The sequence below is a fragment of the Manis javanica genome, chromosome 15 (assembly GCF_040802235.1).
Source record: "Manis javanica isolate MJ-LG chromosome 15, MJ_LKY, whole genome shotgun sequence".
Lineage (NCBI taxonomy): Eukaryota > Metazoa > Chordata > Mammalia > Pholidota > Manidae > Manis > Manis javanica.
In genome coordinates this window covers 77,352,169-77,375,232 of record NC_133170.1, presented here as the reverse complement: position 1 = coordinate 77,375,232, position 23,064 = coordinate 77,352,169, and the positions used below count along the sequence as shown (strand labels likewise).

The window sequence follows — 23,064 nt, the reverse complement described above, 5'->3', positions numbered from 1 at the left end:
GGGAGGGAGGCAGGAGGGAGAGGAGGGAGGGGGAAGGAGGGAGGAGGCGGGCTCGGAGGAGGGTGGGCGGTGGCGCCAGCCCGGAGCAGCCGGGCACTCGCTCTCGCTCCACCTGGTGGGAGCACCCCGGCCTGTGTGCGGAGGAACTGGTGAGTCCTGGGGCCCCCTCTTCTGTCTGGAGAGCCTGTGGGTGTCCTGCAGTTCAGGGACCGGGGACTGCAAGCACTTCAGGAGGCATGTTGGGTCTGTATGAGTTTGGAGGTGTGGATGCTCTGTGTGTGTGTGTTCTCTGGGCTCAGGATGAGGGTGGCAGGATGTGTGTGCACTTCTATGTGTCCCATGTGCCGTGCTGGGCCAGCTATAGTGTGTGTAGTTGTGGCCTTGCTGTTGGGGAATGTGTTCTTGGGAAATGGACACTGGGGTGGTCAGTGGGCAGGTTGTGTGGATGGGTTTGTCCCCATGTCAGGGGTTGCATATGTGTACATGGTGTCAGAGGAGCAGCCTCTTGTGTGTCCGTGTGCTGTCTCCGTGTACCCATGCTTGTGCACTGTGTGACTCGGAGGTGTCTGGGTATTGTGTGTCCCTGCCGCTGCATGCGTGTGTGCTGTGAGATGGGTTGGTGTGTCTGTGCGTTTCAAGTTGGTGGTGTGTGTCTGCATGTTGTGTGTCCCTATGCTGCTCTGTGTGTGTGTGTGTGTGTGTGTGTGTGTGTGTGTAGCCCTCAGGACCCCCTTCCTTCCCCAGGCCTCCTTTCCAAGGGGCCCAGGTCCATGTCTTTGGCTGCCCAGGGGCAAGGGGTACAGTGCTTCAGCCAGACCCTTGCCCCCAAAAGCCACTAATTGAAGCCAGGTTTTGTGGGCTGCCCCTCCCCCCTGCCCTAGTCCCTGGATGGGGGTGGGGCAGCAGCTCCAGTCCCATAGCCTCAGGATTTGGGGTACCTAGGCCTTGGGATGGATTTGCTATTCCTGACCTCAGATGGAGGCCATCACATTGTAAAACCACAAACCCTGAGTGAGATGGGCTCTGAAGAGAGGTCCTCCTCCAAGCTGAAGTCCTGGGCAATAACGTGGTACCCCCTAATTGACACCTATGTGCCAGGTGCTGCTAGTTTTTGTCCAGTGGTAGTCCGGGGAGGTGGCCTTATCCCCACTGTACAGGTGTGGAAACTGAGGCTTGGAGAGGTGACATGCCCAGCATCAGGACACAGCTGGAGTGGCCTTCTCCTGGGTATTCCGAGCTGTCTCTCCATTCAGGGTTCCACCCCGACCAGCTGTGCAACCCCGGGCAGGCCTTTCCCAGTCTCAGGACTGAGTTTCCTCTTAGGTAAAACGAGAGGGGTTGGCCTCACCCCAGATCCCAATAGCCTGTGAGTTTCTGAGTCCTGGAAAAAATTCAGGCCCAAGAAACGAGGCTAATCTTCTCCCAGAGGGAAGTAGGGGCAGCTGACAGGCTTAATGATCACTTTAAAGCCTGTCCTAGTCAGTGTCCCGTTCGGTGGGCAGGAAACTGAGGCCCAGAGAGGGCCGGGGGCTCATCGCTCACAGACGCACAGCCCAGCTTCGAGGCCCAGCTGGCTCACTACGCTTTGCTTACACCCTTCCCAGGAAAGCAGGAGGGGTTGGCAGGGTGTGGGGGATCCGAGAGTTGGGGTCTCGGCTTTGAAGAGCCAGTAAGAGTTTGTGTGGCCTCTTTCCTTTTCCACTGCCCCTGACCCCAAGGCTCCAGGGGGGTCCTTTCCTCTGTGCAGTCCACTGCGTGTGTCTGTGTGCTGTGTGGACTCTCACATCCCGGCTCTGACACCATCTGTGTGTCTTTGGGCAAGTCACTGCCCAGAGCCGGGCAGGCCTTATCAGTAAGAAGGAGACACTATAATAGCACCTGTCTCAGGGCTTCTGCAGGATGGAATCCAGGAAGAGCAGAGGCTTAGATGAGGAGCCCGGGAGGAAAGGACAGAATGACCATTAAAATGGACCCCTTAGTAGTTTTGCCTCTTTTTATGTCTTTGAATTATCTTTTGTTTTTATCATCTGAGCCAGTTTGCCCAAATTTACATCAGTACAATTAATTTCAATTAATGACACTTTATTGGGAGGCCCCAGGTTACTTGGAATAAGCCACTCCGTAGCCCAGCTCATGAACCATCTCATGTCCTAAATGCCCAGTCCACTGGCCAGAACAGAGCTTGAGGCCTGGGCACTCAAAGATGCTGGGAACCTGACTTCCTCCTCCAGCCCAGGAGCCTGCTGTGTGGCCTTGAGCCTGCCCCTTGCCTTCTCTGGGCTGCTGAGAGAGGGCCTCAGACAGGGGTTCCCAAGTTGTTTCCATCTTGGAGCTTCTAGCCCCATCCAGTGTGAGGGTCCTGGGCCCTCGGCTGGGTCAGGATGGGGTTCTCAGGAGATGGCCTCGGGGCACAGAAAGGAGCCCCTGGGCCTGTCTGAGTACCCGACCCCACTGAGGCCGGTGGGGAGAGTTAGTGTTTGGAAGCCTGGCTCCGTAAACCTGGGCCATGAGGAATGTATTAGTCAGCTGGGTTGTCTGGGCCAGATGGGGTCTGGGGGTTCATGTCGGAAGCAGCCATGCAATGGGGGGAGGGAGGTGTGGGGTTCATCTGGTTCCTGTTTAGTGGTGGCCACAGGACTCAGGCCCCAGCAGGCTCCTACTTTGTCTCAGGCGTGAGGATTTCCCCCGGGGCTCCAGGGCCTGCTCAGAGCCTTGAGGTGAGGGTTAGCCATGGGGCAGACACGCTCAGCATGCTCCTGGCACGCAGGCTCTCTGCTGAGCTCAGAGAATCTGGAAGCTTCTGGAGAGGGGAGCAGGGCCCCAGAGGGGCCAGGGCTGCTGGGGATGGTTCCCCAGAAGAGGGAGGCTACCCCCCTCAGTGACTCGGTTCCCCACGCACTCAGCCCGGCCCTCATGTCTCCCCTCACGCCTGCATCCAAAGCCCAGCTCTCCCTCAGGAAGTCACTCACCCGCTCAGAGCCCCAGTTTCCACACCTGGAAAAAGGGGGTAAGAATAGCGTCTCCCCCTATCCGGTGGCCCTCAGGATTCAGTTAGAAAAGCCATGTAAGAAATCTAGAGTAGCACCCGGCACATGGCAAGTAAGAAAGAGTAAGTTATTATTAACTCAACCACATCGGTCAAGACACATTTATTGAGCATTTACTGTATACCAGATATGGTGCCAAGCCCCAAGGATGCCATGGTAAACAAAATGCAGCCCCTGCCCTCTAGGTCCTGGGGAGTGGAGGGGGTGGTGTGAACCCCACATATGAATGATGGGGTCCACTGTTTGGTGGGGAAGGGAAGCAACTTGCCAGAATATGTTATGGGTCCCCTGCACCCTCTCAGGGTCCCCTGAGACCCTGGAGTCCCACCCAGACCTCTCTCCTGCTTCGCTTCCCCACAGGTCCCTGGCAATATGCTCTCTGTGGTGGGCCGTGGCCTCATCATGTCTCTGCTGCTGCTTCAGAGGGCCCTGCCCTTGGCCGCCCACTCTGTGCCCACCTTCCTGGAGGACACGGGGGGCAGTGGGGAGACTGAGGGCTCATCAGCCTCCTCCCCAAGCCTCCCACCACCCTGGACCCCGGCTCTCAGCCCCACATCAGTGGGGCCCCAGCCCACGCCCCTGGCAGGCCCCAAGCCCCCCATCAACTTCTTGGATGGGATCGTGGACTTCTTCCGCCAGTACGTGATGCTTATCGCCGTGGTGGGCTCCCTGGCGTTCCTGCTGATGTTCATCGTCTGCGCCGCCGTCATCACCCGCCAGAAGCACAAGGCCTCAGCCTACTACCCCTCATCCTTCCCCAAGAGGAAGTACGTGGACCAGAGCGACCGGGCCGGGGGCCCCCGGGCCTTCAGCGAGGTCCCGGACAGGGCTCCCGATGGCCGGCCCGACGAGGCCCTGGGTTCCTCCCAGCAGCTCCAGGCTGACATCCTTGCCGCCACCCAGAACCTCAAGTCACCCACCAGAGCTGCCCCAGGCACTGGAGATGGAGCCAGGGTGGAGGGCAAGAGGGAGGAAGAGGAGAGAGGCAGCCAGCAGGAGGACCAGGAAGCCCAGGGATGTGGGGTCCTCGCGGAGAAATCAGAGGTGCCGGAGGAACCATGCTCGGCGGTGGCAGAGGGGTTTCTGGTGGCCAGTGAAGGTCAAAGGGAGCCAGAAGCAGCTGCTTCAATAGCCCAGGAAACCAGGCAACCGGCCGGTGCCCCTGAGAGCCCCTGTGCATGCGGCAGTGTCACCCCCAGTGTCTAACAGGCCTCCAGGGCTGCTGGCGCTGACTGTTAGAGCCCTAGCGGTCGCCTCCCTGGGCATGGAGAGGCCCTCGGCCCTTACTGCTCCCGGACAACCTCTCTCTGGCCGACCCCTGCTGCAAATCCCAGCGTGTCCTGATCCTCCGGCAGGCAGAGATGCTGGTCTCCTGTCCATCCCAGGAATCTCATCAAGTTCCAGAAACATTTGCCCCTGCAGTCCGAAAGGGCTACGCCCCAGAGCCCCTCTCCTCTGGGGAGGCGGGATGGGAAGTTGTCCCCATTACAACCATGATAACACGGAGCATGAAATCAGCCGCGTCCATTGTGAAACGTGTACTGTGGGTCTCTGCTTTTCCAAGGAGGTAGAGAACTTCACAGGTAACCAGGCGTTTCTGAGGAGGCTGCAGGGCTGGGGTTGGTGCAGTTTAAGTCAGGTGCCCCTGCAGAGGGGGTCTAATTAATCAGGAAACTTCTGAGGTGCCCCTGCACACATCATGACAGGGCCTTACAGGAGCAATTCCCAAACTGGGTTCCCTGAGGCCCTTCATGGAAGTGAGATTTTGAGGTGTAATGAGTTCAGGAAACACTGCCTCTCTGCCCCCGCGCCCCCGCCTAGAGCCCCCCAGGGCTCTGACAAGTCCGACAGGGGAGGCCCCTGTGGAATCTGGTTTCACTTAATCTATCCCAAACTGCTTTTGACCTTTTGACCATGGAGTGCTTTTTTTTTTTCTCTTTAAACACTCTGGAAATGTCTCTAAATGTTCCTGAAGGTGCCCCCAGTTTCTGGTTGTTCAGGGGTTAGGCGTGTGGGGGCATCTCTGCCTAGGGAACCACTTCTCATCCCGGCCCTGCTTTGGGAATGGGGTAAGTGAATTGAACCTTTCTTGCAGGCCCCCAAAGCAGCCTAGAAGCGGGGAGGCTATGTGTGAGGGACCCCCCAGCCTGAGGGAGTCTGAGGGGAGGGGTTCCCACCGCACTACACCCACACTGTGGTCTGGCAGCCTGTGTCCACTGCGCTCTGCAGTCCTTGACGAGGGAGCCTGAGCTCCGTCCTGATTTGGGGAGTTTCTGGGGAGTCTTCTCTCCTTATGGCGCTCCCCAACCTCTGCACAACTCTCTAGGTGCTGAGATATGACGAACCAGCACAATAAACATTTATTTCTGGCTTGCGTAGCTGGTTTTCTGAGGGAGAATAAGGCCAAGGCAGGGAGGGTGACTGGGGTGGGGAAGGGAGGAAAGAAAGGGGGTCCCCATGGGAAGTGGGAGTGGAAGCCTGTGTCCCCGAGGTTGAGCGGGCTTGTGGCCACGCAGACCCCAGTTATGGGCACAGCTCTGCTACGTCCTGTGGCCAGGGCAGAGCCCCCCCGTGTCTGTCTCCTGACAGCGTGAGCACTGGAGGGGCCCCCGGCTGAGGTGTCAGTCTCTCCCCCAGCAGAGTGGCTGAGGACCGGATTGGATCCCAGTGAGAATGCCAGGCTCACCGCACCCTTGGTGGGTGCCTCGGGTTGGAGGCAGTCCTGGCCTTTGACTCCTCACCCACCAGACTCCTCCTCGCCTTTGACGGCAAGTTTCTGTGGTCACTGCCTCCCCTCGGCCCTGGAGCTGCCAGCTGGAATCCAGATGTGGCCGGGTGGGGGGAGTGCGTGCTGGATCCCCAGGGTGATGGGGGCAGGGAGGCCATCCCCCTGCAGCCCTTCTCCTCTGCTGACCCCACATCCGTCCGGAGGGGGCCAGGGTTTGGGTTTCATAACACACAATGGCCTCTGTCTCACACAGTGGGAAAGGACCCTCCCTCTCTCTGTCCAGACCAGCTCCCGCCCAAGGACAGAGGAAGAGTAGAATGCCGACACCGGATGCTGTGTGGCTCCGACCAAGCCATTCCACCTTGCCTTGGTCCTGAGCTCCTGCAGGGTCCTAGGCACTGGGGCCTGGTGGGGAAGTGCATGAGCTTCCCTGCGACAGGCAAAGACTAGGTAAGACAGAAGTAGACTTTGGAGATCCCTGGGGAACAGGCAGGGGTGAGTTTCCTGATCAGCAGCAACCTGGTCAGTGTGTCCCCATTAATGCTCAATGGGCCCTCCAGAGGACATGGAATGTGTGGCTTTAGCCATAGCTTGTGTCCCCAGGACTGGGTGGGGGCACAGTGGAGGTGGTGCAAGTCCTAGTCCAAAGTCAGCATCTTCACTTATGAGCTTTTATAGCTACTATTCCCTCTGCCTGTGGCACCCTTCCACCCAACTCCTTGCCTTGGTTACTACCCCTCATCCTCTGATTCTGGCCTAGATGTCCCCTCCTCCTGGGAGCCTTCCCTGTCAGTCTCCACTCACCCTCGTTGCACAGTCCCATGGGCTCAATGATAATAATAATTGTTCACAATTAATGAGTTCTGTTCTGTGCCAGACACTGCTCTAAGCCCTGGACATCATTTATTCATGGAGATTTGCAACCCTATGAGGTGGGCACTAATGTTATTTCCATGTCACAGATGAGGAAACAGAGGACCAGCAAGGTACAGTCAGTTGCCCAGGCCACACAGCCAGGATTTCAGCCCTAAAGTCTGATTCCAGAGTTTGAGTTCTCCATTGAGCCCTACCGTCGTTTGGATGAATGAATGAATGAATGAATGAATGAGTGAATGAAGCCCCCGGGGAGGGGACAGCAGGGCCCCCACTCCTGCTTACAGCCTTTCCCACCAGCTGCCACACCTTTGATGGAGTTTTCCCAGAGGGGCCTGTCTTGGGAACACATCTGGGCAGCGCCAGCAGAGAGTGAGCAGCGGTGGGTGGGGGAAGACCGTGGGTAGGGGCACCTGTGGGTTGGTGCTGGGTGGGGGGAAAAGCTGGGTTTTAGTTGGGGATAAGGGCCCCCACTGCTCCCAAGGATCCGGGAGTCTGCCAGGACCTGAACAGACCCCCACTGTCCTGGGGCTTGTAAAACCGCACAGCTGCCCCCAGCCCAGGAGTCTGTCTTTGGGCCAGGCCTGCTGTCACTGTGTAGTGGGAGGAGGCGGGGAGCAAAACCATCCCAAGACATGGACCCCAGCTCAGTGTGGGAGTGGGGGCTTTTGGTGATGTGGTTGGGGTGTGGGGTGCTGAAGAAGCCGCCTGCCCTGCCCTGCACTCATCAGCCCAATGTGCTGGGCATTCCCCTGGCAGGGGGCATGTCCAGGGTGAGGGCAGGCGGAGCAGGGCTCACGTCACCTGGGCTGCTGGGCTCTGGGCTCCTCTTCTGTGATCCTCTTAGGGTGGTTTGGGCCCTGAGGTGAGATTGCTGGGTGATGCCTGGCTTAGCAAGTGTAGCATTGGGCAAGTCACCTCTCCTCTCTGGGCCTCTGTTTGCATGTGTAAAGAGATGATCATACCCCACCGGGCAGGGGTCTCTATTGCACATTTGGATTACCTGGGGGCTTTAAAATTCCTGACTCTTGTGTCCCACCCAGACCAGTAACTCAGAGTGTCTGAGGGTGCAGCTGGGTAGTTGTCACTGCCAAACTGCAGAGTCTGCAGGGAGAGGGGCCTGGGGGTCTGGCTACCACTGTCTCCTAGCCCTTGGCATGGGGCCTGGCACACAGGAGGTGCTCTGTCTGTGCACATGTGTGCATGCATGTAAGGCTGAAGGGAGACATATATGCCAGTACATCCATAGCCACATTCAACCCTCACAACACACTCCACAGAGAGATGAGCAATATCATTATCACCATTTTACAGATGAGGAAACTGAGGGTCAGAGGGGTGCAGTGACTTGCCTGAGGTCACACAGCCAGGCATAGTTGGGATTTGGACCCAGGTCTGTCTGGCTCTTCAGCGCAGGCCCTTCAGCACTGAGAATCTTGCCTCACTTTAGAAAGTCTGTGGTTCCATGGCTGTGCCCCTCTGTTGATGGTAGGCTGCAGGGCCATGGCATTTTCTGTCCATTGCATTTCATCCTGTGTCCCGCATCCTTGCTTCAATCCTGCCTTGCCCCCTGGGGTGTTGGCAGCAACTGCCCAGCACTGTGGATCCTGCCTGGCTTGGTTTTCATTCACAGAGGCTTGCTGTCATTGTCTTCCCCAGTTGGGATTAATTTACCCTCTGGGTACTGAGATGGCCCAGGAGCAAGTAGCAGGGTGACAGACCCTTTGTTTGCCAACCACTATTTGACATGTGGCTAGTGTGTGCCAGGTACTGGGGAGAAACTGTTAGCAAAACAGAGCTGAGGCTATATCCTAATGCAGGAGATGAAAAATTAATAACAGGAATAATTAATATTAACAATGATTAATAACAGGAATAGACACCCTTGATAAATTCAGCATTATGCATGGGTCTAGCACTTTACCAATATTACTTTTTACAGCTTACCAAGGTATAAATGACACACAATAAAATGCACATACTTAAAGTGTACAATTTTATAATTTTGACATAGGGGAACACTCATAAAGCCATCACCACAGTCAAGATAATAGACATATCTTTCACCTCCAGAAGTATCTTTTTAACCCTTTGTAGTCTTATTGCCCCTCTTTATTCCCTGTCGCCAATAACCAGGCCACTATTGATAGGCTGGCCATCAGTATGATCCATTTTTATCTTCTGGAATTCCTTATAAATGGAACCATACTGCATTTTTTTGGTGGGGGGAGGGTGGTCCTGGTTTCTTTCATTCAGCATTTTTTGAGATTTATTCATGTTATTGTATCTGTCAGTATTTCACTCCTCTTTGTTGTTAAGTTGTATTCCCTTGTATGGATGTACCATGGTTTGTTTATCTGTTCATCTCCTGATGGATATTTAGGTGGTTTCCAGTTTTTGGCTGTTACAAATAAAGCTGCTCTGAACTCTGATGTTATTTCATTTCTTCCTTACAACTGTCTTTCTCACCATTTTACAGATGAGAAAAACAGAGACTCAGAGAGATCAAGCAGCTTGTCCAAGGTCACACAGCACGGAACCTTAAATAGTGGGAATGCTTGAGTTATGCACCTTTAGGGAATCTCTAAAGTGCACAGGGTCTCAGAACCGATGATCTAACCAGCCCCCATTTTATATGTGGGCATCTGAGGGCTAGGCAGGAGCTGGGGTCCATCCAGAGCTGGGCAGGAACCCAGGTCTCTGGTGGGCAGTCTTGGGCTGCCTGCAGCTCTGCTGTGCTTCATCTCTGGCTCGTCATCTGGGGCGAGGGAAGTATGGGGCCTGTCTGCAGCGGGACCGGGATTGGCCGTTTTCTCAGGAGGTTTTAATTTCAGGATTCCTCTGGCTGCTCAGAAATAGCAGGAGGATTTGGCACTGGCTCCAGGGCCCAGGAGGTTCCCCTGCAGCTGCTCTCCCTCCCTGAGTGGGTCCAGGGTTTATAGTGACAGCTGCAAAGTGTAAAATAGCCCTGCTCTTAAATATGCTCTTGCCAGGGTCCCAATGCCAGAGCATCCGCAGTGCCCAGCATGGACATTCCATCCCCCACTGGGGCCTACGGGGACATCTGGGGGTGCCCTGGAAGGCTGGAGGGTCCAGTTCTAGAGGTGGCCACCTGCAGCCTCTCCTGGAGAATTTGGAGAGTTGGACTCAGCTGGAGGGTCTAGAGGGAAAAAGAGGGACTGGGTGCATAAGGGTTGGGGACCGGGGACAGGAAGGGGAGGGCAGGGCAATGGGACACGGAAGTAAGTAGCCAGGAGACCCAATTAGGCCCCTCCAGGCTGTGTGACTCTGGGTAAGTCACCTCTTGGGCACAGGTTCCTCACTTGCAAAACCAGGGCCACAGCCCTTGCACTGTCTCTCCCCCACTGCAGAATGCTCTGAGGTTAACAGATGGGAATGCACTTTACTGTGTGTAGAGCGGGTTAGTATGGTGGTTATGGATGCAGGTTTCAAATGACTTGGGTTGAAGCTGTGTGACCCTTGGGCAAATCACTTAACCACTCTGGGCCTGAGTTTCCTCATCTGTGGAATGGGGATAATGTTGGTACCTACCTCAGAGGGTCGGTGAGAGGTGAGTTCATTTACTTGCAGTACTTAGAACAGCCCTCCCGCCTGCCCCAGGCCCCCACGGGCACTCAATACACGTGAGCTTCCGTGAGCTGTAAACTGTGAAGTGCCGTACCTGAAGAAGAGAAGAGGGGGAAACTTGTCTCTAAGTGTCTGGTTGTTCTTCTAATTACCTCTTTTTTCCAGGTCTAGGTTTAGAACCTTCACAGTCTTAAGATCAGTGATTCTCAGATTCTTAAAACTTTAGAGTCTTAATGTCTTTTCTTGGGAGGCAGGGCAGAGGGTCCTAAAAGGGTTGGTGAACCCAGAACAATGTCAGCAGCTAGGGAAGTCCCGTGAACTCCAGGGAGAGGGTGAGGGATGTGACCAGGGAAAAGGACAGGCTCACACTGCCCTTTGGGTGGTGGAAAGGACCCCCAGCCCCACCCTACTCACCCCTGTGCAGGGGTTTGGCGCCCAGGGGGGCCAAGGGTCATGGCGCAGCTGTTCCCTGTCTCCCTCTGGGGTGTGGTGACCCCAGCCAGGGCTTAGACACTGTCTGCATGAACGTGGCTGGGGACATGGCTGATGACGTGGGTTGGGGAGCCTGGGGACTGGACCCATCCGGGCAGGCGCCAGGGCTATTTCGGGGGTGGGCTGGAAAGGTGGGAGAGACCCAGCCTGGATCAGTTGCCAGGTGACCTGGACTATCTCCCCTCCCCCAGCTGTAAAACAAACCCAGTATCAGCACAGAGTCTGGGCAGGAGACTCCTCGAGGGACACCGGGGGAAGGTCATACAGTGCCTTCATCCTGGAGGACTTGGGATCAAATCCCAGGGCTCAAATCCCACTTCCAGGCCGCGTGACCGTGGGCAGCCTCCGCCGCCTCTTGGTGCCTCAGCACTTCGCCTGTGAAACCACAGATCCTGTCCTGCTGCGAGGCTCACGTGCAAAAAGGCTCCTCAAGTGGGGCCCGGGTTGGAGAAACAGCTCCATTTCTGTTGGCTTTTCTGGTTATCTTTGTCACTTTTGCTGTTGGGAAGCTTCAAACAGGGCGCCGCGGGCAGTTCTGATCCCTGAGATGCCAAGGCTGTGCCCCCAAGCCCTGTGGGGCAGAGTCCAGCACCAAGCAGGGTACCCAGCAGGTGCTCCAGGAATGTCGAAGCGGAATGACCTGTTCCCTTCAAGCTGCTCCTTGAATGAGGAGCAGAGGGGAAGGGGGACATTGGGGGCATGGGACCGCTTCTCTGTACCTGTCCTGGGGGAGGTCGTGATATGAGGGAAATCCCCTCAGTCCCCAGATCTCCCACGTCTAGCTGTCCCAGGGTTTACATCTTGTTTTCATCACTTCCTGAGCATCCACTGTGCAGCAGGCACAGTAACACAGCAGTTTCTATACATTGGGTCCTCATAAGGCTGAGGGAGTCACAGACATTATCCACCTTCTATAGAGGAAGACAGGGAAGCTCAGAGAGTCCAAGTGACTTGCCCAAGGTCACAAAGCCAGACAGTGCCTGGGCTGGGCTTTGAACCTCCTGGGGCCTTTGCCCATAGCCAGTGCAGTAACCACTACTTGCAATCCTATTCCTGAATGAATGAGTTCATGAATGCATGCTAATGGGTGGGAAGAGGGGCCCGAGGCCGTGTCTCCAAAGTTCCTGGTGGCCCCCCACTTGGCGGCAGTGGTGTCTAACAGCCCCAGAGTGCTGAGCCCCCCTTGGAGGGAAGAGAAAGGCTGCAGAGAGCTAGGGCTTTAACAAAAGGCGGGTCCTTCCGGGTCGCACGCGGCGCATGCGTGCGCCCGGGCGGGGCCGGGGGGCCGGGACTCCCGCCCGCCCGTGGAGAGCTGCTTGCTGCGGAGTCGCACCGCCACCCAGGAGGCAGGCTTCATCCCATTTACCCAGCGTGTGGAAGGGGCCAGCCCAGCAACACGTGGCCGGTGAATGACCAAGCCAATCTGTTCGACTCCAGCATCCTCGGTCCTCCCAGGATGCTGCACGGGGGGAGACGCTGAGAGAGGCTGGGTCTGGAGGCCAAACCCGCAGCCCTGGGGCTCTCCCGACGTGAACGTGGAGGTGGGGGCCCCTGAGGTGGGGGCCCCACGGGCCGCGGCCCTGGGTCTGGAGCCTCTGCCCCCTCCCTGGCTTGCCCTTTTTGGGCCTCAGCCGACTTTCTGACAAAGGGAAGGAGGTTTGCTGTGGATTTCAGCCAGCTGGGCTCCTGACTGTGTTCCTTCCGTGTGAGGCCTCATGCTCAGCACCTGGGAAGGGGCTGCAGGATGTGGTTTCCCCCTGAGTAAAAGGAGCCACTCAGTTCTTGGGTAAGAAGGTCTTGGGAGAACCTGGCTTCTTTTCCCTGCTTCAGCCCATCCCAGAGAGATCAAGCTCCCCCATCTTGAGAGACGCCGAGAAGAATTCTCCCAGCACCTCCAGTCGTCTCTTCAGCCTCTGAACAACCATCATTATCAGGAAATCCTTCCGGCTACCTAACCTGAGTTGAACAGGCAGGGCCCGAGGGCCGCTTTCCCCACAGCTGGCCTAAGCAGATCTCTGGCTGGAAGGACTGGGTCAGCCATTGGGGAGTCAGAAGCATTTTTGAATTTTTCCCATGACCTCCCATTAGATAAAAACATCTTGTCTTTGTCCAGATCTGATCTTCACACTGTCTGGTTTTGAGCAGACTGGAGTGAGGCATAAATGGCCTTCTGGAGAGTCATATGGCAGATTCTCCCAATATTGTAAATGTCTTTGCCCTTTGCCCCAGAAACTTTTTCTGGAACATTTCTCCAGAAATACCTGTATGTGGGCCCTGAGGTGGACCCACAGGGATGTTCGTGCCAGTGTTGTTTAGAAGTGAACAAAAGAAAACCATCTGTGTGCCCATCGGTGTGGAAGGATTAAAGAGATGGTGCTGCTGCCAAGTAAGAGGATATTCAGAGAATTTCTTTGGGTCCAGGGCCTGAAGCATAGTCAGTCCTCCCCCTTTGCTGGTCACATAAATGATCTTGTTTGAAAAACTGCTACAGAGCGGAGTTGATCAACCTCAATTCGCTAATGAGGAAACCATGCCCACGCAGCAAGTTGTTGACAAATGAGGCACCACTGAAGTGAGGTGACTTGTCATGGTCACACAGCTGTGAGTGGAAAAGAAAGAGGCTCAGGTTGTAAGTCTAGCCTGGGAGCTCGACCTCCTTGTGGTTCGTGGTCCATCACACATGAGGGGAAGGAGTTCCGAGCTCCAGGGGGTAGCCCTGTTGTGATGGACTTGCACGTGAAGGTCACCTGTTTGTGGTGTGAGCCTAGACTTTCACTCACTTGGGCTTCGGGGGTCCCTAGAATGGAGACAGTTCAGGGTTCCTCTGAGTCCAGTGTAGGGGCCGGAGTAAGTCCTAGGGAAGCCCACGAAGAGGTCACAGATGGGGCTGGGTGGCCCTCTTGCCATTACGTTTCTGAGGACATCCTGCATGTGTGTGTCCGCAGATGTGGGAATGGTCCTGCGTGCTAGGTCCTAGTTGGTGGGATTGCTAGGTCAAAGGGTACATGCCTAGCATTTTCAAATGTGCTGCCAAATGACTTCTAAAATGCATCATCTCTTTCCATTCCCATCTTGGTCTAAGAGTTCCTTTTCCCCATATCCTTGATGACTCTTTGGTTTTCAGTCTTTTTTCTAGTCAAACAGGTGAGAAGTGGTATTCCATTGTTTTGGTTGTGGTTCTCTGATTCCTGGTGAGATGAGGACTTTTCCTTAGGGAGTTCCTCTGAATTACCTGCTTCTTTCTTTAGTCTCCACTTGTACTGTTTTCACCTCTTTTGAGCTAGAGAGTCTTTTGTTTAGATAAAGTCTTACAAGGGTTTTTAACCTAAGCCGAATGAAAGCAGAGCTGCCTCCCTGAAAGGGGGTGGGATACCTAGAGGCACCTGTTTGCCCCCCTGCAGGGGCTCCTAGGGCTCAGTGGAGCATAGTTTGCAAACAATTGATACAGTCCTACCACCCAAGCTACAAATGGGGAAAGTGAGACCCAAAGCCATCCAGAAAAGTAATGGCCAATACAGGTCTCCAGCCCAAGTCCCCTCCCCCGGGGATTAGTATTGATTGGTGATAGACATGGTGATGGAGGTGGTCATGACGGTGGAAGTAGAGATGGCTGTGGAGGTGGTGATGGTGGTGGTGGAGGTGATGGTGAGGAGTTGGAGATGATGGTCCTGGTGGAGGTGGTGGTGATGATGGTGCTGGTGGTAGAGGTAGTGATGGTGGTGGTGGACATGGTGGAGGAGGTGATGGAGGTGGAGGTGAGGACGGCAGAAGTGATGGGGGAGATAGTGGGGGTGTTGGTAGTAGTGGACATCCTGGATCCTTGCCTTGTTCCTGATCTTAATGGAAATGCTTCCAAAGTTTTCCGGACAATATGGTGTTTACTATAGTTTTCTGGTAAATGTCCTTTTTCACGTTAAGGGAATTCCTTTCTATTCTTGGATTGCCAAGAGTTGTATCAGGAATGGATACTGAAATTTATCACATGCTTTCCAGTGTCTGCTAGGATGACCCAGTCCTTTTTCTCACTGTGGGCTGCTGGGGGAGAGCATCCCTCAGGCAGTGGGAATGAGCTGGTTCTGCGTCAGGCATGGAGCCTCCTTCCCTCTTGTTCACTTCCCCCGTCTCTTCTTTGTCCCTCCCTAGGACGCAGAAGCTTTTCAAAGCCCGAGGAGCTGGACATCAGAGGAGGGTGAGGCGTCGGAATAGAAATGATCTCCCCGTGCTGGGTCAGCACTTCCTGCCGGCTGGACTTCTGCTGCTGTTTCCTGTACTAGTCCCCGGGGGGTAAAGGGAAAGCACCCCCTCCCACCTCTTCCAGACATAGACCGAGACATTCTGAGGTTGTGTTAAAATGCTGGTGGCAGACAGAGGTGGGTGGCAGGGGGTGGTTGGGTGGGGGGTGGGGCTAGTGGGGGGCGTGAAGGCTTGCATTCTTTTCCGGGATGCCAGGGGAGGAGGTGGAGGGAGGCTGGGTGGTGTGTGGTGGGGAGGCATTTTTTTGGGGGGGAGTTGGTTTGGAGTGTGGGGACAAGGGCTGGTTGCTAGGCAAAATCGGCAGAGATGAATCACATTCTGGCATGAGCTGGCTGTTGGCTAAAATAAGAAGTTGTCCAAGTTTGTGGAATCTTTTTGTTTGAGCTGGAAAGGAGTAAGGATTCATCGGGTCCAATCCCTTCATTTTGCAGACAGAGAAACTACAAATACAGAAATGGAGAAAGGTTTGCCCAGGGAGTAAGGAAGGGTGTCTGGTCTCCTAGTTTTTACCAGAGCCTGTGGCCAGAGCGAGCCTTGAAAAGCACCTTCTGTATTGTGTGCAGTACTATTCTAGGCATCAGAGATTTAATGGTGAATCGTCAGACACGCTGTTCCTGAGAAGATAAATCCAGAGGGTATTGTGCTGTGAAGAATATGAACAGTGTGATGGCCTAGTGAGTAGGTGTGGCTTTATACTTAAGCCAGGGTGGATGGGCAGGCCTGTCTGGGGAGACAACATTTACGGTGGGACCTAATGAAGGAGGCTGCCTTGTGAAGCTCTGGGGAAGAGGGCTCTCAGCAGACGGTCAGCATGTGCAAAGGCCCTGGGGTGGGAGTGAGCTTGGTGAATCAGACAGCAGGGAGGCCAATGGGACTGGAGTGGGCAGAGTGAGGGGAAAGGTTGGCAGGGCCTTGGAGGCCAGAGAGAGGTTTGATGGGAAGCTCTTTCTTGGCATAAATCAGGGGCTTGATCTGCCTCCTGACTCCTTCTGCCCTGTGGCTGAATGAGCATTTAATAAGCACCTACTGTATGCACAGCTGTCCCGGGCACTTGGCCCATGTGATCTCATTTCATCCTGCAATAGCCCCTTTGAGGTTATCTAAGTGAGGGACAAATGAGACAGGCCCGCACTTGCCTGTGGCCACCCCGTGCAGGCCCTGACCCAGGCTTTCTCCCCGAGTCCCTCAGCTCCATTAGCTCAGCCAGAAAAGGACTCACTCACACGAGCAGATTGTCCTTCAGTCCAGCTCCCTAAAGAAACGAGTGGGAAAGGTCAAGAGGAGACTCCGATACTGCTGGCTGTCCAGGAAGGCTTACCAGGACGCAGGGCCGTGCTGTCCCGAGCCTCGGGGGTTGGAATAGATGAGTGCCCGTGTGAAGGGAGATGGTCCCCAGGGACCCTGCTGTTGTGGGAAAATGAGCAAGATTCTGGGGCTGAAGGGCAGATGGGACAGTGTGAGCAGCTCCCCAGATAGCAAGCTCCTCAGATGCCTGGAATTCCACCATGAATGATTTATTCACTGGTGGTGAGCAGGGCCCTTGGCCCTCTTCTTGTAAAGTGCAGATCTCCTTTGGAGAGCATGTGGGAAGATGAAGTCTCAAACCTAACATTGCTGAAAGTTTTAGAGGTTGCGAGTGACAGGGGCAAGGAAGACATCTCTGGGGACCTATCAGATTTAAGGCTCTTCACGGGGCCGGGGAGACTTTTACCGGGGCTGAATGTCCATTTCCTCCCTCTGCCCAGGCCTGCTTCCTTAACTGCCCTTCCGCAGGTGGTGATCCCAGGCTCAGTCCTGAATAAAGGCTGTGTGTGCTCAGTTCCGTTTCACAGTCGGCTTTCCAGGGAATCAGACCTGTAACAATTATGGTGCTGATGGTGGTGGGGCATGTATCAGTCTTCTTGGGCCGCCAAAACAAAACACGAGATTCTGGGACTTAAATAATAAATGTTAATTTTCTCAAAGCTCTGCAAGCTAGCAAGTCCAAGATCAAGGTTCCAGTACAGCTGACTTCTGGAGACAGCACTCTTCCTGGCCTGTGGATGGCTGCTTTGTCCTTACATGGCCTCTTCTCTGAGCAAGTGTGGAGAGACCCCTTCTTATACGGCCCCACCCTTAGGACCTCATTTAGCCTTAATTGCTTCCTAAAGACCCTACCTTCAAATACAGTCACATTGAGGGCTAGGGCGTCAACATATGAATTTTGGAGCCACACAACTTAGTCTATAGCCATCTCATCACCATCACCCCCATCCCCAACATCACCACTACCATCTCATAACCACCATCCCCATCATCACCACCAGCATCACCCTCATCCACAGCATCACCACCACCATCTCATCACCCCCATCCCCATCATCACCCCATCCCCATCATCACCCCCATCCCCACCATCCCCATCCCCATCACCACCACCATCACCACCCCACCACATCCCCATAATTACCACCATCATCACCCCCATCCCCACCATCCCCATCCCCATCACCACCACCATCACCACCCCACCACATCCCCATAATTACCACCATCATCACCCCCATCCCCATCATCACCCCCATCCCCACCATCCCCATCACCACCACCATCACGACCCCACCCCATCCCCATAATTACCACCATCATCATCCCCATCCCCATCATCACCCCCATCCCCATCATCACCCATCCCCATCATCACCCCATCCCCATCATCACCCCCATCCCCATCATCACCCATCCCCATCATCACCCCATCCCCATCATCACCCCCATCCCCATCATCACCCCATCCCCATCATCACCACCATCCCCATCATCACCATCACCCTCATCCCCACCATCCCCATCAACAGCAGCACTGTCATCATCATCACTGGTGGTGGTGATGGTGGGGATGGGGGTGATGATGGGGACAGTGGGGATGGGGGTGATGACGGTGGTGATGGGGATGGGAGTAATGATGGTGGTGATGGGGGTGATGATGGGGATGGGGGTGATGATGGGGGTGGTGGGGATAGGGGTGATGATGGGGATGGGATGATGATGGGGGTGGTGGGGAGGGGGGTGATGATGGTGGTGATGGTGGGGATGGGGGTGATGATGGTGGGGATGGGGATGGGGGTGATGGTGGGGATGGGGGTGATGCTGGGGATGGGGTGATGATGATATTGTTGGTGACAAGGGGGATGGCGGTGATGCGATGACAATGATGTCCATGATAGTGATGAAGGTGGCGGTGACAATTTTGATGACAGTGGTGATGGTTATCACGATGATGATAGTTAACATTTATTGAGTGATTACTACATGCCTGGTTCTGTGCTTTTATTACTTTATGTGTAGTAATTCATTTAATCTTCACAACAATTCTCTGACTTAGGAGCTAGCATTCTGCTGATTTTTCAGAAAGGGAAATCAAGGCTCAGAGAGGTTAAGTATCTGCTTAAAGGTCACATACAGAAATGGCAGAGCTGGGATCAGAACCCAGGTCCCCAAGTCCCCATCCAAGGTTGTTCCCTAATGTCCTGTGGTCCTGCTCAAAGGGGCCAGTGACCCAGGACTCTGTGTGGTGGGAGGGTTTGGGGCGGGGGTGGAGTGCAGCCCAGTTTCCCCACTGGGGCTTACTCTGGCCCATCTGCCAGAGGCCCCAGGGGCAGGATGGGAGTTCTCTGGAAATCTTTTTGTTCCAGCAGCTCCAAGGCAATGAGGGTTGTCCTCACACAGGGGCCCTTTTGGAGTTATTCTGGGAACTGGGTGAAGCCAGGGCTGGAGTGTCTAACATCACATTTCCAAAGATAGCTGGGTGGGGATGGTGGCGGTGGGCTTTGAGGCTGGATCTGGGGAATAGCTGTGCCCTGTGGCTGGCCAAGCACTGTACAGTGAAAATGTCCAATAAGCCACATGTGAGAGAATCACATATGTGTGTCTCGTGCCCTGCTGCAGCCAGACCATAGCCTTGCATACTTTTGGAGGCCTCACTGTGAGGGCTGGTCCCCTGGCGAACACACCACAGGTTGGAAGCCTTGAGGTTATAGTACTTTAAAAATAGTAATAGGGGTAGTATTAGTAGCAACAATAACAGTAACTATTAGTAATGCTAATAATACCAGTGCGAATAGTAACAATGACAGTAGCAGTAGAGAGACTAGACTAGAGCGGTGGCAGGCAGACTCTCGGGTTCCGGATCAGACCCTTGGGCTTGAATCCCCAGCCTCCACCACTTTTTGGCTGTGTGATCTTGGAGATACCACTTTACCTTTCACTCTTTTCTTCTGTAAAATGGGATAATGGTAGCACCTCAGCATTCCTGTGAGGAGTAAAAGAGCTGATCTATATCAAACACCTAGCAGTTGTGCCTGGTATCAGGACTGACATGTCACATGTAATCATGGTAGCCACCACAACTACATGCTTTATGTGCATTGTCTCATTTAATTATCAAGTCAGCCCGACCAGGTAGGTACTGTTGTCATTTCCCCTTTGCAGATGAATAAACCGAGGCTTGTGGTTGTTGAAGTCTCTTGCTGAAGGTTGCACAGTGGTAGCCGGCATTTGAACCCACCCTGATTCCAGTGCTTCAGGCTTACTCTGCTCTGTCCTGCTGTTGTCTCCCTGTGTGGTGATGGCTCTTCTCTGGGGAGGTGGCTTTTTGTGCATTGGCTGATATCATCTTGGAGGGTGAAGACATCAAGCAGACAGTGAGGAAGAGCCACTGATGAGGGGTGTGCTCCACATCCATCTTCTGGCTGGGGCTGGATCTTATCTGCAGGGGCCCCTAACTCTACCAAGGTTCAGTGGGATCTAGAAGTCTTCTGTCCTGTCATGAGGATGGACACAGAGTCTGCACACCTGCCTCAAGTTCAAGGGTCCTAAAGAGGTGCCTCTCATTTGCTTGGCTTTTAAAGAACACTCTGTGGTAGAAACATCTTGTTCTGACAAGACAGTGTGAGATTCTAAAACTGCATTTTGATGTGGTCCCAAGATCCAGGAATATTAGGAAAGGTTAAATTAGAGATGTGGTCGGAGCTGTGGTTTGATGCTTTGAAGGTGGGAGAGAGGCAGAGGACCTCAGTGGAGCTCAAACTCCCACTCCCAAGCTGTGTCATCTGGGGCAAGTCACTTCACCGCTCTGAGCCTCTGTGCTCCCTCCAGCCCTCCACCCACTCACCCATCTACCTATCCACTTATCCACAAACCTACTAATCTACCCACGCCCCGACTCACCCACCAATTCATCCATCCGTCCATCCATCCATCCACTCGATGAGCATTCATGGAGGCCCTAGTAAGTTAAGAACTGTACCAGATGCTGGGTCCCATAAATAAGACCCTGCCATGGAAACCCACACAATTATTAATAGAAGAATGAATTACAGACCATCACATATGGGAAGCTGTGTAGTTGTTAATAAGAATAAGGCAGGTCTATAGGAACTGATGTGGAATGACCTCCAGATATATGGCTAAGAGGAAAATAAAGATGCAGAGTACGTGTGTATGCTGTCATCTGTAAAAAAGAGAAAAAAGGGGATGGTCTATTTAAACATGTGTGCTTGGATATGCCTAGAAAATTTCTGGTAGGACACCTAAGAAATGAGTATCAGAGATTGCCTCTGAGGAGGGAGACTGGAGAATTAGGAAGGAACTTTGTATGTCACTCTGTTCCATTTCATGGTGCTTGAATTAAAAAAAAAAAACGTTATCTATTTAAAATTGAGACAAAAAGTGATTTAAAAAAAAGTCTTTGAGTAATGATACAGAAAGACAAGAAAACAGCAAATTACAACGCTGCTCATATGTATGTGATTAGGGAAGCAGAGGGGATTGTGGGAGCAGAGAGGGGCAGCCTGAGGGAATCAGGGGAGGCTTCCCAGAAGAGGTGATGCCTGACATGAGGCTCTCTGGCTGAGTGTAGATTAAGGGAAGATGCCAGTGAGGGCATTCCTTGGCAGGAGGAACTGCATGAGCGAAGGCGGACAGGTGAGGTTCAGTGTGGCTGGAGCAAAGCCATCAGTGTAGTGGGAAGTTTGGAATTTGTCTGAAGCACAACAGGGGGCCAGGGATAGGTTTAAAGAGTAGTGACACGGTCGGAGTTTTGTTTAGAAAGACTTTCTGGCAGTCATGTGGGGAATGGATCCCAGCAGTGAGGCTGGAGGCATCGAGACCAGTGGGGAGGCTGGGAGAAAGATGGTGGAGGCCTGGACTAAGGCAGAGAGAAAGGGGTGGGAGAGCTCTTTTGGAAATGGGAAGTGCCACTTCTCACAGGACTGTGGGCATCCACTGAAATAATTTTGGCAGATGGCTCTGCAAAGTGTACAGTGGTTCTCACCCTGCGTGCACACAGGAAACTCTGGGGGAGCTTTAAAAACACTCGTGCCCAGGCCCCACCCCAGGATATCAGATTTAATCAGGCATCAGGATTAAATTGGGCTCCCAGGTGACTCTGACGCACAGCCAGAGTGAGGGCTACCAGGCTTGGTGGCACGTCGGCATGATGAAGGAACTGGGGCTCATGCCGTGTTGGTTCCCCTCCTTCACGCCAGTGCTTGAAACAAAGGTGAGCCTCTGGTGTGTGCTGGGATCCTTGGGGTGTCCTCCCGAAGGAAATGAGGAAGCAGCATGGACTTGGGGTCACCCAGCCAAGCTAGTTGGCTTGACAGCCAGTTGATCTTGAGCCAGTTTCTTTGTTTGAAATGTCCACCTCAGAGGTGTCATTATAAGGGCTTGGCACAGAGCACGGGACCCTTAGACCTTCTATGTCAAATCTCCCACGGAAGAGGTTATTCTGCCTAGAGATGGTGAAGACCCACTGGAGGCTGCAAGAATCCCTAGACTTAAGCTCACTGAAGGGCACATGATGCCCTCATGTGGTTAAAACTAGATTTGTTTGAGAAAATTTAAGTTAAAAAACATTCTTTTTAACTATACAACCATGTTTTGAGGTTCAGGCTATTCTGGTAATATTGCTGTGGCTGTTCACTAGCAGCTTCTGATGTGTATGTAGAACTTCAGTTTCAGCTCTCAGAGGATGCTAACCAAGACACAAATGCCTCATTTAAAAAATTACAAAGGAAAGTAGTGGGTAATTGCAGTGTTGCCACATGTAATAAAGAAGAGAAAGACGAGCCCCACTTCGGGCACTGTGAATTAAATACAACAGGCCACACAGAACAATTTGACATGGTTCTACCTGGCGGCTCTGATTTGAGATTTCTTATATAAAGGCCCGGCTCTGTCACCCTCTCCACAGGCTGCAGAAGAATGGCCTTTGAAGTCCTGTGCCCTTCCCCAGAACTTGGAATTTCTGTCTTAATTTTGTAACAAAGGAGGTATATTTAAGGGAAGAGACAGCCAGTCCATGGCTGAACAAAAAAAAATCAGAAAAAAGCAAACACATCCGACTTCTGAAGATTTTGGAGACTGGAGACTTTAAGCTTGTATTTCAAGATCATGTTCTCTCTAGAAAATGGGCCTCCTTAAGTTGATTTTAGCTGGTGCAGGACTGTGGGTCCTTGGATGGTACGCCCTGCTGGTCAACCCCGAGGACACATGGGAGTTAGGACAGTGTAGAATGTCTGTGATTCATGCCTGAGCCAGGCGTGGAATGTTTTTTAAACTTCAGGTCACTGCACACTTAGATAGTTCAAATGAACTACTTAAATGTCACACCTGTGAGGACAGAGAATGGACAGAAGTTTGTTCCCTATGGCTGGCCCATCCACCACCGGGCAAAACCACCCGCATGGCTATCAAAGTCAGGGGCACTGGAGCCACCAGGCCAGACCCAAAGAAGAACCCCAGGCCTAGACATCTCCATTCTTTACCATGCCCCAGGTGCTCTTTCTCTGTTTGGTCTGAAGCTCAGGGTATTGTCTAAGCCAGCGTTTCTCAGATTTCAGGATTTCACAGACCAGTGGAATTAACAAGAACCCTCTGGACTCACTGGGAGTTGCAGTCTGTTCCTGCGTGAAGAATAAGGAAAAGGGGTGGCCATCTCCCTTCACCTTCACCCTGGTTTCCTAAAGCATGATGTGCGCTTGCTTGACTTTGCAAACACCTCTGCACTAGTTTTTACTCCCAGTTTGCTCAGAAAGGAGC

General features: G+C 53.6%; 1 protein-coding gene and 1 long non-coding RNA gene across 2 annotated transcripts; both read left to right on the top strand.

The window, feature by feature from the left end:
* TMEM119 (transmembrane protein 119) lies at positions 1–5,416 on the top strand. The gene is made up of 2 exons (XM_017652981.3): positions 1–149; positions 3,408–5,416. The coding sequence occupies exon 2, from the start codon at positions 3,420–3,422 to the stop codon at positions 4,251–4,253; it is 834 nt and encodes a 277-aa protein (XP_017508470.3). The 5' UTR covers positions 1–149; positions 3,408–3,419; the 3' UTR covers positions 4,254–5,416.
* Positions 5,417–12,000: 6,584 nt separating this feature from the next.
* LOC118969689 (uncharacterized) lies at positions 12,001–22,999 on the top strand. Its single transcript, XR_005057561.2, has 3 exons — positions 12,001–13,114; positions 14,872–15,098; positions 19,453–22,999. It is a non-coding gene; the product is annotated as an uncharacterized lncRNA (long non-coding RNA).
* The last annotated feature ends 65 nt before the right edge of the window (positions 23,000–23,064 follow it).

Coding starts and splice junctions, on each gene's coding strand:
- TMEM119 (XM_017652981.3), top strand. CDS start 3,420: ATGCTCTCTGTGGTGGGCCGTGGCCTCATCATGTCTCTGCTGCTGCTT.